Source organism: Actinia tenebrosa, unplaced genomic scaffold (genome assembly GCF_029948245.1).
Source record: "Actinia tenebrosa isolate PJP-AT-01 unplaced genomic scaffold, QUT_ActTen_1.0 PGA_scaffold5__44_contigs__length_20552954, whole genome shotgun sequence".
Classification (NCBI taxonomy): domain Eukaryota; kingdom Metazoa; phylum Cnidaria; class Anthozoa; order Actiniaria; family Actiniidae; genus Actinia; species Actinia tenebrosa.
Genome location: NW_028292582.1, coordinates 14,597,078 through 14,613,885, shown reverse-complemented (window position 1 = coordinate 14,613,885; position 16,808 = coordinate 14,597,078). Strand labels below are relative to the sequence as shown.

The 16,808-nt window shown below is 46.8% G+C and overlaps 2 protein-coding genes across 2 annotated transcripts in view; both read right to left on the bottom strand.

Annotated features, from left to right (window-relative positions):
* Positions 1-16,808, bottom strand: part of LOC116293089 (uncharacterized) — an 85,184-nt gene that overhangs the window by 369 nt on the left and 68,007 nt on the right. Inside the window, exon 6 of the mRNA XM_089038515.1 lies at positions 54-130. Coding sequence (XP_088894641.1) covers positions 54-130 — 77 coding nt within the window. The remainder of the gene's footprint in view (positions 1-53; positions 131-16,808) is intronic.
* The window catches only part of LOC116293733 (uncharacterized), a 112,769-nt gene that overhangs the window by 76,114 nt on the left and 19,847 nt on the right, over positions 1-16,808 (bottom strand). The gene's annotated exons all lie outside the window — the stretch shown is intronic.

Here is a 16,808-nt window from a genome sequence, read left to right as displayed (position 1 = left end):
TAAGACTAATCTGATACCCATATAATGTCTATTTATTCCTGTGAACTACTTACTATTCTGTTAGGGTAATGTGATGGGTAATTAGGGCTTGAAAATGTTCCAGTATTCCCTGTCAACTCTCCTCCACAAGCTTAAACGAAGATAAACAAATGTTATTGAGAACTGGGCAGGTAGGTCATCCAGCCGACACAGCAGATATCATGCAAGCAGCATACATGTGATATGTAACATGCGGTGAGTCAACCTTGGCCTTCATGACAGTCACGCATTACGTATTTTTCCTGTCTATATCTATTGTCTTCTCCGTATTGAAGTAAATACAACGACACTTCCATGGCAGAATTTCTACAGGGTAATTGGCTATGGGCTATTCGGCACGAATACTAAGCCTGCAAATAACGATTAATCGTTATAAATTTTTTTTGCAAAAACTCTGTTTATTGTATTTGGAATCATCAGGTTGTGGTGTCATGGTGAACTTCCACAATGTTCTTATTGGTGTACTGGCTGGGCTCATGTTGATCTTGTAGACTCACATGACTTATATTTGTAAAGCAATACAGTTATTCAATAGTCACGCAACAATGAATGTAGACACACTGTTATATGAAGCAGCAGTAAGGGGGACTCGCGAAGTCCCCAGGAACGTATGTCATTTTCACGGGAATTACACGCGTTAGCGCCTATGGGAAACTTTTTGGCGGCATGGAAATAACCCGTGTGAAGTAGGTGCGTTACACTGTTTGCTTTCGCGAGAAGTCCCTTACTGCTGCTGTGTTGTGTACCGCAAACGGAGGTTAAGATATTCCTTAGATATAGATGGACGCCATCAAAAGCATTCGAAACAAGACTGTGCGCAATCTCAGGACTCAGGTGTTGGATCGCCTGGATGCGGACTTTGCCTTCACAACGTTTATGGAGGGAGATACAGACGAGACGATGAACGAGGAAAGAGCAGGAAGGATAATCGACTTAATGCCTGAAGGCGACTACCGTTTGGAGTTGACGTTTATAAAGTATTTAGACGGTGAGTGGATAATAGAAAAGGGGCGTAATCCAATACGGGCGTCTGGTAAGCAGAACCTGTTTGTTTTAAGCAAGGATACGAGACCTGGAGCGCTGGTGGGCATCGACATGCTGTTCTACGAAGTTGCATATCCAGTTACCGTAGTTATTTATGCTGCTTACGAGATCAAGAAGCCAGATGTTAAAAAACTTAAACCAATGCGCCATCCTGGTAACTGCGTAGGAAAGCTGGTTAGAGAGTTCTTCGAGGATTCCTCTCGTGGCGGTAAGTTAACTTTAAAGAGAAGAGAAGCCATCAGGAAATGGGAAAAAGATACGCGTAGGGCTGGAGCAACGATAGACAACATCAAGAAGTTAGAGGTTGCTTTAGAAAGGCGCATACACGTGAAAGACATCACCGACGGCTTCATTTACTCCGGGAAGCACAAGTATGGGGGCCGGGGTGCGCCTATCGTAATTTACCAGCATAACGCACATGCGTCGAGGGAGTTAAGGTTCCCAAAGAAGAAGGAGACGCGCGTTTACAAGGAGTCACCGCTTGCAGAACTAATGCACGAGAATTCCATTTGGTTAATGGATGCGGAGGGAAGTCAATTTATGACCCAAGACGGCACCTTGTATCGTCCTGAAGTGGAACAGCTGCGCATTCAAAGCGCCTGTGAGACTATAGGAGAAGACTTCTCCGACGAAGTGCTTAGCAGTCGCAGTTTGGACTTCTTAGCCGCAAAGAAAAGAAACGGGTGGAAATCCACACCGGAGGAGTTCAAAGATATAGCTAAAGCTTGCGTAGAGCACGGTCATGGTGGCCTGTGGAACATGGAATACGACGAAGACGAATACGTGTCGCTGGATATGAAACATTGTTACCCCGCAAGCTTCAAAGGTCTAGGAGATTGTAAGGAATATTACGACCGTTACGGACATCCAGATTCACAGTTCTTTCGTGTTGCATTGGATGGTCAGTACGACGCGCCGGCAACGGGGTTTGTACGGTTGACCACCTGGAAATTAGCAGCGTGTCTGCACCCCATAATCTATGCGTGGTATGGGAAGCACCTGCAGGAGAAAGAATGGATACCGGTGCCCCTATTGAAGTTCTTTGAAGAGCGCAAACTTTTAAAATACACAGCGCATGAAGCCATACTTTGTCACAGCGCCTTTACGCAGTGGTTACCGGAGCATAACCCCACAGCGCGCGTGGTCATAGGTAAATTCACGCAGGGCGCTAAGGAAGGTGAAAAACATATGCAGCGGCGCCTGATAACGGACGAAGGTGAGCTAAGCTTCCTCATCAAGCGCGCGCATGACAAAGGAACGATGGTGTCTGTAGAGAAATGGGACTACCTTGTCGACGATAAACTACACGAATGGAATGCGCTGTGTTATTACCAGGACCATCGACCGCAGTATTACCATCTGCGTGCCAGCATGCTCGCATATGCGCACATTAACCTATTAGCGATGCTCCTGCGGTTTGACAAAGAAGATATCCCCCGCGTAGCCACGGATTCCCTATACGTGAAACCGCACGTGTTGGAAAAGATGAAGGAATTCTACACTGCCGATGAACTCGCAGAAAGTGGCCAATGGCGCGTCAAAGATGAAGAAATAAAAGCCTGGAGAGCGCGCGTGGAATATAATGGAGAACACACCCGGGGTACCATAACGCCCACTGTGGAGCCGCTGCCTTCCGTTGCCGATCCTATTTCCTACCAACGCTTTTCCTATCTGTACGGTACGGGAGGCAGCGGTAAGACGACGCGCGTGTTAGAACTCTTTCCTAAGATAAAGGTGCTAACGCCAACGCACCGTTTGGAAAGAGAACTCTGCGAAATGGGCCACGACGCTCAAACGTACCACAGCTTCTTTCGTTGGAATGGCCAAAAGTGGGTGCCGGAAGCTATCCACGACATACCACCGGTAATACTTTGGGATGAGATTTGCACCGTTCCTTTAGAAATCCTGCAGGAGTTCGTAGAGTTCCTTCGCGGGAAATGTCAAGTAATATTCGCAGGAGATCCCTGCCAGCCTCCTCCAATATCCGGAGAAATGCCCCACGAATGGCTAAAGGGGTTCGTAGACCATGCGGAGGAAATTAACGCCGACTACCGCAGTAAGGATCAAATAAGAAACCTGAAAGCAGAACTTCGGGGCCTCAGTGATGCCGAGCAATGCCAAACACTGCGCAAACGCGTACGAGCGAAGAAATACGAGGACTTCCTTTACACGTGGCATCCAAAGGATCTGGTGCTGAGCAGCAAACGCGCAGCACAGTCTCGCATACAAAAGGATTTGCTAAATATACACCGAGAGCGCTTCCCTACGCATCGCGTACCTGTTTGCTACAAACCCCACGACACCCGCATGCAAAAAAGAGACGTCTGGGTACCTGGCACCGACATCCAACTGCAGAACGCGGTAACGCATGACAAAGCCTTGGTACCCATAGAAAAGGTGGAAAAAATAACCTCCCATCCAGACTGGCGCTTGGGCTATTGCATGACAGTCCACAGCGCGCAAGGGCTTACCATAAAAGAAACCTTATGGATCATAGACCAGCGGCTGTGTTGGAGCAACCTTATCTACACCGCCGTAAGCCGCGTAGAATATGCCAAACAGTTAAAAAGAGCCTGGGGTCCGCAATTGCGCTACGATAAGACGCCAGAGGACGTAGCCAAAGAGAATATCGCCAAGAAACTCCTTCGCTACAAGCGGCACGACGAAGAAAAGAGTACGGATCCCCGCTATGCGGGGGTCAAATTCGACCTATGCGTGGACGACGTCTATAAGAGAGGGGCAAGGTGTGCCAAATGTAACATACCTCTACTATGGAGGTTTGACCCAAATGACGATCAGTAGTTCTCCGTGGATCGCATAAATAATAAACGCGGCCATTGTAGAGGCAACGTAAGGTTGACATGCCTAGAGTGTAATCGGGCGCGTGGAGCAGCACTACTCTGAGTCTTTGGGGACTATGAGCAGCTCTTCCATGACAAATCCACGACCTGGGCCATCTAGGTAATACAACACGGGTTGCCCTTCCTTGGTGACGGACTTTGAAATCTCATACGTTTCCAGAGACCAGTTAGGATCCGTGGCTCTCTTACTGCCACCTTCGAGTTCCCCCGGCTGATAGAGATATCTAACCACTATGTCGCGGGGAAGCTTTTTTTCCTTCAGTCCGACCGCCCTCGAACTTCTGACGTAGGACTTGTGCTCCACGAGTTTCTTTTTTATGGCATCCTTGGGTTTCATTCCCGTAGCCCTGGCCGCCTCGTTGTTCAAAGCCGCGACGACCTGGGGGAGCCTCTGGGTCCATTCCCTGTTGCGTTTGGAGGGATCTTCCAGCTCTTTCCAATACTGGTACCCAAAGAGGCGCTCGGCCAGGGTCTTATTGAATCTTTCGACGATGCTCTGACCCCTGTGGTACTCAGCTTCGGCTCTCCTAATCTTAGTGCTGTGGTCTTTCAGGGTCTTAGTAACCACGCCCATGAACTCCGTCCCCGCATCCACTTGCAGCAGCTTAGGCCATTTCAAAACGCGCTTATAAATCCTACCTAGGGCTTCTGCGACTTCCCCAGAATCCTTGCTGGTTATGGGTTCGGCGTCCTTGTATCTGCTTGCGATATCGACTACGGTCAAAGCGTACCTATAGGTCTTTTTTCTCACCTTGTCGTGCGGCAAGAAAAGCAAATCTGCTTGATGAACTTCATTGGGGGCATTTACGGTGAAGCTGGGCCTGGGAATGTACTTGGGCACGGGAAGATAAACCTGCCAGAGGGTTTGTTTTCTTAGCCAGTTCTTAGCCGTTTCTTCTGATACCCTGGCCGCGGTCGCGAGTTTCTTGATGGCCGACGCTCCTCTCCAATAGCCTTCAGGCACATAGTAAATTCTCTTGAGTTTGTCCTCTACGCGGCCCATTAAATGAATTCCAAAACAAGATTGATCTTACGTCCGTTAAAATCCACCGTCTTTCCGTCCACCTTAATGGCGATGTTTATGCTTTCTACCAAATTAGACAAGTCATAGCTCAAAGAAATGGTAGTGTGTTCTACTGGGTCAAATGGATTACCTTTGGGCAGAAACTTGGACATAAGAGAAGACTTTTCTCCATTGTTGTAACTATGGACTAAATCGCAATAGACTTCGTAAGAGGATGCGACTTTCCATTTCACAGGTATGGCTGTGTCGGTAATTGTCTTGCCCGAGGCACATAATAAAGATCCCAATGGGTCAAGCTTTCCAAAAGTTACTGAATAGTTTGGCATATTATGTTTGAGGGTCATTTCGTGCGGCAAGCCCTGTGGTGAGAGTATAACCGCGCTTGGCGAGCTCCTTAGCAAGGGTGATTGGTGTGTAATGTCCATCGGGCAGCATTACGCCTTGATAATTGCCGCCGTCTTTATGCTCAGTGACCAAGGCATTGACTAAATTATACCAAGAATTGTACAAAGAGCAACTAACCAGCCTAACCTTATGGGCTTTAATGGGGGGATTCAAATAAGTGGTAAAGTTATTTTTATCGCTTTCCAAAAAGACGATCATTATATTAGATACGCCAAAGCTACGCCTCCTGCCAGCCCTGCGACTCCTACGAAGACCAACTCGCTATCTTTTTGTTTCTTAGAAGGCTGGTAGTAATCCTTAAACTGGGGCTTTCTCAATCCCATCGATGCCGCGGGGTGTGCTTGCGCATAGAGCTTAAAGGCGTAGTCTGTATTTTCGAAGTTCTTGTCTGCCTGCATTTTGTCTTGGTAGTTCTTGTCCAACCAATCCCTGTATGCTTGTCTTTTTTCATTCCAAGCCGCCACGTCTCGCTGATATTTCTCCAGCGCTAAGTCGTGCCTCTTCCTTTCGGCGGCCAAATCTCCGCTGTGATCACCTCTAACTAATCTATCCAAATATTGACCACCATAATTAGCTCCAGTGAATGCTAAAGCTGCAATAACTCCACCTGCGACCACGCTAGCCATTATATATTAGAAAATCACAGAGATTTTCACGAGTTACGTCGTTGGCAGGTACTTTTCCTTCCGTAGGTAATCCTATACCATGATAGCCCCGCCTACGGCAGCGGTCATTTTAGCAAAATTAGCGAAGCTCTTGCTTGGGTCTTCAGTAAAGTCTTCTTTGAGCACTTTCTTACCTACCCAACCAATACCTGCAACGATGGAAGTAATAATAGCTGCTTCTTCAACAGTTTTCAACAACGCGGTCGACATTATATTACAAAGCGAGAAGATTATTACTCCATTTCAGGGATCTTACTTTTTCTAACAGCTGGTTCCACAGGTGCGTGCACGGGCGCGTGATATGTTGGTGGTTCTACCTTTTTCGTTGCCCGCCATTGTAAGTAAAGGCTGCCTGCAGCTATGATGACTCCTAACGCGCCGATGACGTACCCAGGATTAATAAAGGATTCCTCTTCTCTTTCCTCCACCTTTTCTTCTTTTTTGGCTTTGTTCTTCCTATTCATCTCCGCGAGCTTCTTTCCCGCGGCAACTCTGCCTGGGGATTTAGCCTTGGTGATTCGTTGCTCCTCTTGGGGCTGCTCTACCTTCGACTCTGGTTCCATTTATATCTAAGGACTTGAAGGACTTGATAAGTAACTTAATAGGACTTGACTAAGTACTTGAGAAGGACTTGATAAGTAACTTAATAGGACTTGACTAGGTACTTGAGGCGACCTGGGTAATTCCTGAGGACGACTTGACTAAGTGATCAGGTACCTCAGCAAGTGCTGCCTGGAAGACCTTTTCAACGTCTCTGTCCTTCTTGAAGTCCTTCCAAGAGGCCGTAAGTTCCTTCAAGTCGACGTGCTGAGCCACGTGCAAAGCCGCAGAGGCGACTGCCATTAACTTACCGCACTTCAAAGACAACCACCCACAGGTTATCTTAAGTTCTTGAGCAATAACGTAGTCCTCGCTTATGTCCTTCCGCAGTTGCTCCATGTCGTCTATGGGCAGCGCAAGTCCAAGCAATTTAGTCGCAAGTCGGATAGCGGAGTCTGCTACGGCGTCCGTGGTCTTACTTGCAAGGGCAGCCTCGTACCTCTTATGGAACTTCTTAACCTCCTCTTCTGACAACTTATTAACCTGCTCATGGGTAAGTTCCTTGCCTATCATTTCTTTGCACTTCCCAGATGACACAAGGATGTTGAGTTGTTCCTTAAGGTTACTTTCGTCTAACTGCGCGGGGACTTCATCTAAGAGCTGCTCAATGTCCATATACATTAGGAGTTAAAGATCGCAGATCTTTATGGAATACGGAAACCTCAAAGAGAAGATCATCTTGGAATGTTGGTGCGTCTTTAAATGCCGCATGTATTCGTGTAACTGTTCCTTGGATATCTCACCGCCGTAGTCGCTTAAGATGGTTTCCAGGTCAGACTTACTTGGAGTATAAAATACTACGAGAGAGCCTATGTTTTCCCTGAAGGGCTTAGAGACGCTGGTAAGCTGCTGCGAGAGCAACCAAACGCTGATATTGTCGTGTCTACCGCTGAAGGCGAGCTTAACGAGCTCGGAGGTGCGCTTTTTTACGTCGTCCCCGCAGGCAATGTCATCCAGTATGAGTAAAGTCTGTGTATCTTTAGGGAATTGCTTGTGCCAGAACTTAAGATGGCTGGATAACTCGTTAGGGTCTAAGATATCTACGAAGAAGTCGTCGTCTTTCACTCCTATGCCCGTCCAGGTGCGGTTATTCACGTAGGTGGGGCAAAGCAGCACGATGTAGTCGAAACGGTATCTAAAGGGTCCTAATAGCTGCTCTACCACGAACTGGGTCTTTCCGCAGCCGGTGGGTCCTACTATCAGAGCGTTACAAGGCATGTGATTTGGGTTCATTTATATTTATATATGGAGCCAGTGGAAGCAGTGCAAAGAATTGTCGCCGACGCAAAAGATAAAAGAGACACCATAGAAATGCAAAGGGAGGAGATAGACCGGTTAAAAGAGCGCGTGCAGGAGTTGTACGATGAAATGTGCGGTCTGAAGCGTGCAGAACGGTTTGGCGCGCTGATAACGATGGCAACGTGGGCTAAGGAGTCCGTTAAGGACTTCATGCGATATCCCCTGTAGAATGTTGACGTTTAGGTTAAATCTTTGTTAAGGATGCCTGGAAACTATTTCAAAGAGTGTCTCAGAATGTTGACGTTTAGGTTAAATCTTTGTTAAGGATGCCTGGAAACTATTTCAAAGAGTGTCTCAGAATGTTGACGTTTAGGTTAAATCTTTGTTAAGGATGTTAAATGGAGGCTAAGATATTGTTAAGTATATATGGACTGCTTGTTGTGTAAGAAGGTGTTCAGCACCAAACAAAGACTTCAATACCACGTTCGTCGCGGCGTTTGTACAAAGAAACTCCTTAGCCGCGCTTGTAAGGATTGCGGTAAGGAATTCAGCACCGTTCAAAAGATGCAACAACATCAGGATAAACGCATTTGTGGGCTTTGTAAGGACTGTAATAAGGAATTCCACAACCCCTTCGAAATGCAGCAGCATCTGAAAAGGGGCGTCTGTAATCGAACCAGACAGTGTAGTTTCTGTAATAAGATACTTAGTAGTCGTCAACGTTTACAGACGCACCGGAGAACGCATGAAGTGAATTATAGGTTTCTCTCCCGCGCTTACGACTTGGAAGGCGTGGATTGCTACCAATGTGCGGATTTGATGTGTCGCTGCCCGCATAAAGAGGATTACTTAAGGAATCGCATAGATTACCATAAGAAGATAGTCCGTACTTTCCCCTCTTTTGAACGCGCCGAAGGCGTTCCGTGGACTAAAAGGGAGTATTGGAGGCAGGAGTGCGATCGTTGTGGTTGTGTTAGAGAAGAGGAACATATCTTCAACTGTCTTAACAAAGATTTAACCTAAACGTCAACATTCTGAGACACTCTTTGAAATAGTTTCCAGGCAACCTTAACAAAGATTTAACCTTATTGTCAACATTCTGAGACACTCTTTGAAATATATGATACGCAATAGCATTTCTTGGGGCCTTTAATAGTAAAGCAGGGTTTGTGCAAAGAGTCTCAAATCCTGATCTTATTTTTCTTGTTGTTTGTTAGGGATCAACAATACCTCAACAAATCAACAATAAAAATAAGGACCCCTTTAGAAGAAGGTCTGCAGAGAGGTAGTAAAGTACGACTTGCGCAAAGAGTCTCAAGATACGACTTTATTTTTCTTGTTGTTTGTTAGGGATCAACAATACCTCAACAAAACAACAAGAAAAATAAGGACCTCTTTTAAAGCGCCCTGCAGAGCCCTAAGTATATGCTGGCCTACCTCGTGGCATTTCTGGGAGGATTCCTGATCGCCCTTTCAATATATGGACTGTATTACGTGCGAACCACCTGCAGATTGCATTGCGACACCCAAACCTAAACCGCGTAAAAAATACACCTGCCTTCATTGTGGCAGTGCATTCCTTGAAGAATCCTTTGTGGGGCATTGGTGCTCCGCGGATCCTAAAGCGCAGCGGACCCTATTAGACGTCCTTACGAATGCAGAGGACTCTCGGGCTCATACTTGACTACGTCAAATACCCACCTGCCATCCTTTTTACCATGACTCATGACATGGGTAACGTCCTGCCCTTCGATGGCGTACCTTATCCTATCGGGCGCCCAAAGGGTGTATGTTCTTTTTTTATTCTTTAAGACCAAACGCAGGCGGTCCAAGTCTTCAAAGACCACGTAATTCTTTATCTCGTAAATCTCCCCCACGGTTAAATCCCTCCAGTGTGTTTGTATGAACTTTAACTCGTTAAATTTATCCTTATCCATTATACCTATGGAATATTCTCAAATGCGTTGCCAGAGTCTGCGCGCTTTTAAAGCGCTTGCAGCACCACCTACATGGCAGGCGAATTCCTTGTGCATACTCCGTGATCTCCCTGCAAATGACATCGTAGTCGCTGCTAATCATTACCTTATAACCGTTTTCTTCATACCTCTGTAAGAGGCGGCGTTGATCCTCGGATAATACCCCGTTGCCTTTTGGAGTCTTCAGCTCGATGCAGAAGCCACGGTAATGGGTGTGCGCATTCAGGATGAGCAGGTCGGGTTGCCCTCGCTGATATCCTTTCTGCCAGCACTTTATGCGTTTACCGTCGCCGTCCTGCAGTTCGCCTAGACCAGGGGTCACGAGCATTTTGGGGTAAAACCTGCGGATGTAATCCACCACCTTTTTATGCAGGTCGAATTCATTTTCGATCTTAAATACCAACTTGTTTGGACCGTCGAAGCGCTTGTCTATTGCATATTTACCCATCTTACGCAGCGCGGGTAGGACTTCCTCAAAGACCCAATCACGAAACTCCACAGCTTTGGGTAGTTTGGAGCTAAATATCAGTTCGTACAAACCAGGTTCGGATATAAACACGGAATGTGGTTGCGTAGTAGGGGAGCGGTGATTTGAAGCCCCTTGTAGATCAACCCATCTTTTCTGGTATTTCTCAGATACGTGTGCTCTAATTGCATCTCTAGGGCGCTCATAGCCCAACGCCAAAGCCACCTCCTTTGCTTTGAAGTACAGTTTGTCGCCTTGCACTATGCATTGCAGTTTGGTTTCGTTGTTTTGAAATACGCGAAGCATATTATACGTAAGGAATATTTTAATAGGCAACGCTTTTTAGCTGATTCATTTCCACGCTTAGCTGCGCGTCTGAGACTACGAAAATGTACGCGTTTATCTTAGTAGTGTCGCTGGCATGTTTGGTGCGCTTGATCTCCAACGTAATGCCGTCCTGGGTATTTACCAGGCGTAAACCCTGACCATGTAGGTCTTCGTCGTTCGTTGTGCGCATGTCGATCCACAGCGCATACTTATCCTTAAAGAATTCCTTTGGGCCAATTTGGTCGCCAAACTTACGCGCGACTTCCCGGTACATGTCCTCGGGCTTTATCCCTTGTGAGTAAACCTTATTAGGCACTCCGTTAATGCTAACGCCTACGTTAGTGATGTTAGGATTAAAGAACGCCTCAGAGTCACGCAATCCTGCCGTGTATGTCTTTGCGAACAGCAACATTATCCCTGTGAGGCTGCGCCTGGGAAGGTTAATGCTTTGGTTGATGACCTCTTCGACGTTGTTTGTAAAGCTGAACGTCTTGTACATCACGACGTGATCGTAAAAGAAAGCCTTCCCGGCGCTGTATTCCATACCGGCGCTACGTGCTAAATCTTCGCTGTATACCGTTTCGTACTGCAGCTCTAAGTTAGTAACGGAGTATGGGTGGACGGCTGAGGAACTTACGTCCTTTCCCTGCAGGATGTTTGTAGTGTCTGCTAGGGTTACTTCGAACTGCAGTTCGCTTAGCTGCCTTGGGTAGTATGCACCGTGGTTCGTGATAACTTCGTAATCTAATGGAACGACATATTTAGTACCATAAGCCGTCTTTATTTCGTCTTCTCCTGAGGCGCCAGAGGCTGCGCTCCTTACCTTGCGTATGGCATCACTGGCGATTCCCTGCTCTATCCTTTGCGCGCGGTCAAATGCAGTCAACCATAAGTCTTTGTACGTGGTATACAAATCATACCTGTTTAAGTCCAGCAAGGATTCCCCGGCGAACTTTACGCGTATTTTGGAAACGAGGTTTCTACCCACGTTATTAACGACGTAACGCACGTCCGCAGTGTTTGGTTGTATTGCTAGGTCAAACCTTAGCGCCAAGGTACCGGGTACTAGGACTAGGTTATCCGTTAGGCGGGGTACGCCTACGTACAGCGTCTCCCCTGGTTTTGCGCTGGATGGCGTGAATGTGACCCGGTGAAAGGTGCGTTCCGCTTTCAGCCCGCCAACCTGCTTAGGTAATACGTTGGGATTTAACTTTGAGCTTATCATATATAATGGAAGTAGAAGGAACGGATTTTGACCCCCTTACCGAAGAAGGCCAAGTAGACATTAACGACGAAGAATACGAGTCTTTACTTCCTGATGACAACGTTGACGGGCGGGACCTTTTTGACAAGCTAAGACGCAAATATGGCAGCAGGGCCCGCGAGGCCTGGCGTTCCTTAGAGGATAAGTGGCAATCAAGGAACCCAGGGCGACCTATTCCAGAATATTTGGAATTGCAAAACTTGGATTCCACGGACCTAAGAACTGAAATGCTAAGGGGGCTTTTAGACGACGTAAGGGAGAAATTTCCAAATGTGGACTTGACCCGCCTTAATTTCCAAACCGGAGATAAGGGGCAAATTCAAATCCAGTATCAAGGAAGGGATAAGTGGTATAATCTCTACCAAAGGAGAGACTCCGACAGGCTCACCAGTAATCTCCCAAAAGAAATCAAAAACGCATTAGGAAGACCTAATTTGGTGGAAAGACTAAGAGAAAACGATGAAAACACCAGCGAAGCCTTTGAAAAGTTCAATACCCTAATGCAGCGGCAACAAAAAGGCATCGAAGCGATAAGGGAAGTCGAAGGACTAAAGGAAACAATGGAGGAAAGGGAGGCAGAATACATGCGACAAAACCGACTACTCCTCGATGCTCAAAAGAGAGAACTTAACGATAAAAACCAAAGAATAATAGAAATGAGAGAACAAACAGACAAAGCCCTACGCGATAGGGACCAAGCCCAAAAGGCCTTCGAACTTGTCCTGCAAGACCTAGACATAAGCAAGGAAGAAGCTAAGAACTTACGTACCACCATAGCTGGCTCTTTAGAGGAACGGCGGCAGTTGGTTGCCGAAATTAACACTAAGGAAGAACAAATCCGGCAAAGAGATCAGGCTATTGAAGACCTGGAGGGACAAATAGAGCGGCAGCAGGAAATAATCAATGACCAAACTCGTCCCGAAGAGGAAAGGGAGGCAGCACAAAGGGAATTAGAAGCCCTTCAGGAAAGAGTCGCGGTATTACAAGCGCAAAAGGACAACCTGGAACGAGAATTGGGACTTACCACGAAGGAAAAGGTAAAAAGAGCCCTTTTGAAGTATGGTCTTCCGCTGGCATTTGCGGTCGCTATTTCGAGCGTAGTAGGCGTGATCTTGTCCGCGCTTAAGGCTACAGGCGCGGGCGTAAAGAAATTAGGCAATGGGCTGACGGACTTGGGAAAAAAGATGGCAGCCGGTCTTCCTGGGCTGCTGGGTAGCGTTCTTGGCCTGGCACTTAGGGCCGGCGGAGAACTGCTAAAGTTTGTGGGGAATAACATTTGGATATTAGTCGTAGCTATTGGAGTGGTACTCCTGAAGAAGATGAAGGGTTGATCTTATCCTTGTGTATTACTGGTGGCTTATCGTCGTCGGGCATCCGAGGCGTCCTCGACTGGGGATAAGTAAAGATAGTATTCACACCGCCCTGATAATGCGGAACTAGCGGCAGCACACTCATGGTGCTAATGGGCTTATGATTCCAAACAGCATTCGTTGGAGGATCTTTTGACGGGGCGGCATTTATCCGAAGGTAGGCAACGTCGTTGGGAAGAACCTGAAGCTTCGCATATTGACAATTGGCTATCATGTGAAAAGTTACCGGCGTTAAGTCTTCTGTGCTTAACGGTGGGGGCTCCGACGAGAAATGAGCTGGGTTCCTATTATTATCTTTTTTTCTGTAGGGTAGTAATGGGTGGTTATCCTCATCGACAATCCTAAACCCGACATTACACGAATACCCCGTCGAAATGCTAATGGTACACATGATCAATCCCAGGCCCCCAACCTTCACCCACAGCCCGGTGTCATGCCAATGCTGTTCTAAGTAGTCCTTCTCCTCCAGGTAATGGAGAAACCAATCTTCCGTCGCGTGTGGGTTCATATATTTAAAGACTAATCACCGTAAGAGTGCTAATGGTCTTATGATTATAAATAGTATCCCTTTGATTTTCTATGCTATTTACCGTAACCTTTCCCGTATCGTCTACTCTTATCTGCAGCTTTACCTTCCCATGGCAATCGGCCACCATGTGGAAAGTCCAAACCGATAGATTTTCGGCGCTGGCTGGGTTGGGCTCTACGGAGAAATGCGCAGGCTCCCTGTTGTGTGTCTTATTTCTCATAGGCTGCAGTACGCCATTCTCATCCAGGAACCTAAAGCCGACGTTGGCATGGCTGCTCGTGCCAATGCAAATACTACAAACGATTAACTTCTTTCCTGAGTAGTTCAAATTCACGGACATGCCCGTGACATCAACCCAAGAGCTCTGGGTGTATTTTTTCTCGCCTCTGTAAGTCGTATAGACACAATCTACTCCAGCTACGTAGGGGTTGTTCATCGCCATATATAATAGCTCAGACCAATGCTTGCGGTGGCTAAGCCGGCTTTTAGTAAGTTATGGTCATATTCCTCGGGTATGGTTGCGGGAATATGCTTTGATGGTTTCTTAACTACGGGTAGCTTCGTTTCGTGTGACTTTTTTGGCTTCTCTACCAAGTGAGGAATGCCCTTGGTAGTATCAGAGTTCACGTCATTCACCCCAAACTTCATATCCTTAGTAGCTCGTTGAAGTTTGTTGTTGTATCCTACTACAGAGCCAGTATTTATAGATAAGTTACTAGGCATTAACCAACAACCCGGGGCTACTGCATAGTCCAACCTTGTCTTAGAATTTTGTATAGCTAGTTGGTAACGCTGTACGCCCTTGCTAATGTCGCCCTCCAAGATTGAACTTTCGAATAAGATCAAGGCTTCGGCTCGCGTTTCTTCTGCGGCGCCGGTATTCCCCACTATGCTTGATCGGGTATTTACTTGGGCTCCAAGGATAGAATACACGTAAGCTTCTATGCTGCGGTTCAAACGGGCAAGGCCGGCTTTGGTTAGTCCTTAACCTTCTGGGGGTATGAAATTAAAGTATTGCTTCGTTTGCTCGTCGTTGGTAATCTTAATAATCAGCGGGTTAGCCCCTGCATACTTACCGCCCTCGTCTTTGAACAGAGGTCCGTCTCTGACTTCCTTAGTGGTCTTAGCATTTGGTTCGAAGAAGGTGCTACTGTCGTGAGTTTCCTTATGATATCCCGTGTTCCACCGTAGCCGCAATGCATGAACTTCCTTATCGCTTAGCTCGTGTCCACCAATCCCCCAATAAGCCCAAATGTGCCCTAGACCATTGTTAGCACCGACAGTGCATCTAAAATCCTTCCCTACAACACCGAACTCCTTACAAAGCCTGTTATAGGCCGGAACGTCGTATTTGTTATCTCTAGGATAAAACGCAGCATCTCCTGGTAATGCAGTAACACCCATCTCGTGCAGTATTCTTCTAACCGTGAAGTGAAAATGAAACATAAATATCGAATTCTTCATCAAGTTCGCACCACACCACAACCGCTAGTGGCACACCAAACCGCAAAGTTTAGTTGCGGCGGCCAATAACGCATGTTAGGACCACTTAACCATTCATGAGATTCCTTAGCGGTGGTATGAACAATGGGAACTTCTTTGAAGATATCTCGCACCTTTAACGGAAAGGAATGGTTGTTAGAGATCCGCATATTCAGCGTTAGGCCCAAGCTTGGGTGTTTATCAAATGAAACTGCGGGTATCGGATAAGTACTGGTACCCAGCAATAATTCCTTTGACCAACCGGGTTCAACATGCGTTGGCGCTGGCGTTGGCTTATGCTCGACATATGTTGGCGTTGGCGAATGCTTCAGTTGATCGTCTATTTGATTAACCAGCGTAGGCTTCAAATCCTCGTTGCTGTACATCCTGGAGCCGTTGAAGTAAATCCCATCAGGCCTCCTTTCGAACTTACTAGCATCCGCGTGCGGAAACATCTTCCTGAAGGCCCTCCAGTTCCAGTAATCCCGGTTGTCGTGATGTGGCTGCTCCTGTATATCATTCCCAAAAGCGTCGTACATTAGTATATATAATGGATGTTATACCATCAGCACCTAAGTTGTACCCAGATGTTCCCTATACTACACCTAACGAACTAAACGCCGAAAACTTTCGTCTGAATAAAGCGAACTTAATCTTGGCTTACTTGGAAGGGCAGGCAAAACACTACGAAAAAGTCCGAAAAAAGTACGTCAGAGCCCGGAGTACGCTACATAAGATTGCGATAACTTTGGGGTCCATATCTGTTGTGTTAACGGGCTCCGGCGTTGCTACTTCGCTTACTGGGCCGGAAATATTCGTTGGAGTTCCTTTGGCCGGCGTTGGGGCAGCCTGTGGTATTATTTCTGCTGTTGCTACGGGCATTATGAAACAGTTGTCAAGCAAAATATCCAAGCATGACACGACAATAGCTCTGTCAAGGGCTAAAGTAAATACAATTACCGATCTTGTCTCAAAGGCTCTGCGTGACAGAAAGATAGACGACGTAGAATTCTCGCTTATTCTGACCGAAGAGGAAAAGTACGAGAAATTAAAGTCGGACATAAGGAATAAAAAAACAGTCGTAAAAGATCTTTCCGAGGAATCTCGCAAAAAGATCTATCAAGAAGCGAAAGAAGAGCTTCAAAGAAAGCTCGCTCATTGAACATCTGCTTCGAAAAGAGCGTGACGGGATTCTATTTACATATCGAACGTCAGTCTAGAAAATATGCAGATTAAATATAATAATTTTCACATACATAAGCGTCCAGATGTGTCTGGCGTTCGCTCGTGATCGTGGACTTTGGAGCTGGGGAGGCCTAAAGTCCCGAGTTCGAGCCTCGCTGTAGACGCATTTGGACCGGTTGCTGTGAGTGAAAAAATAGCCTCCCCCACTCACAGCAACCGTGGGGGGAGGGGTGGAAAGTGCGATTCAACCCCGCGATGGGGGGTTTCGCGATTGGAAAAGTCAGGGGGTGTCTCGGGACGCTGTCCGGAGTTCACCCTCTGGTGGGTCGTAA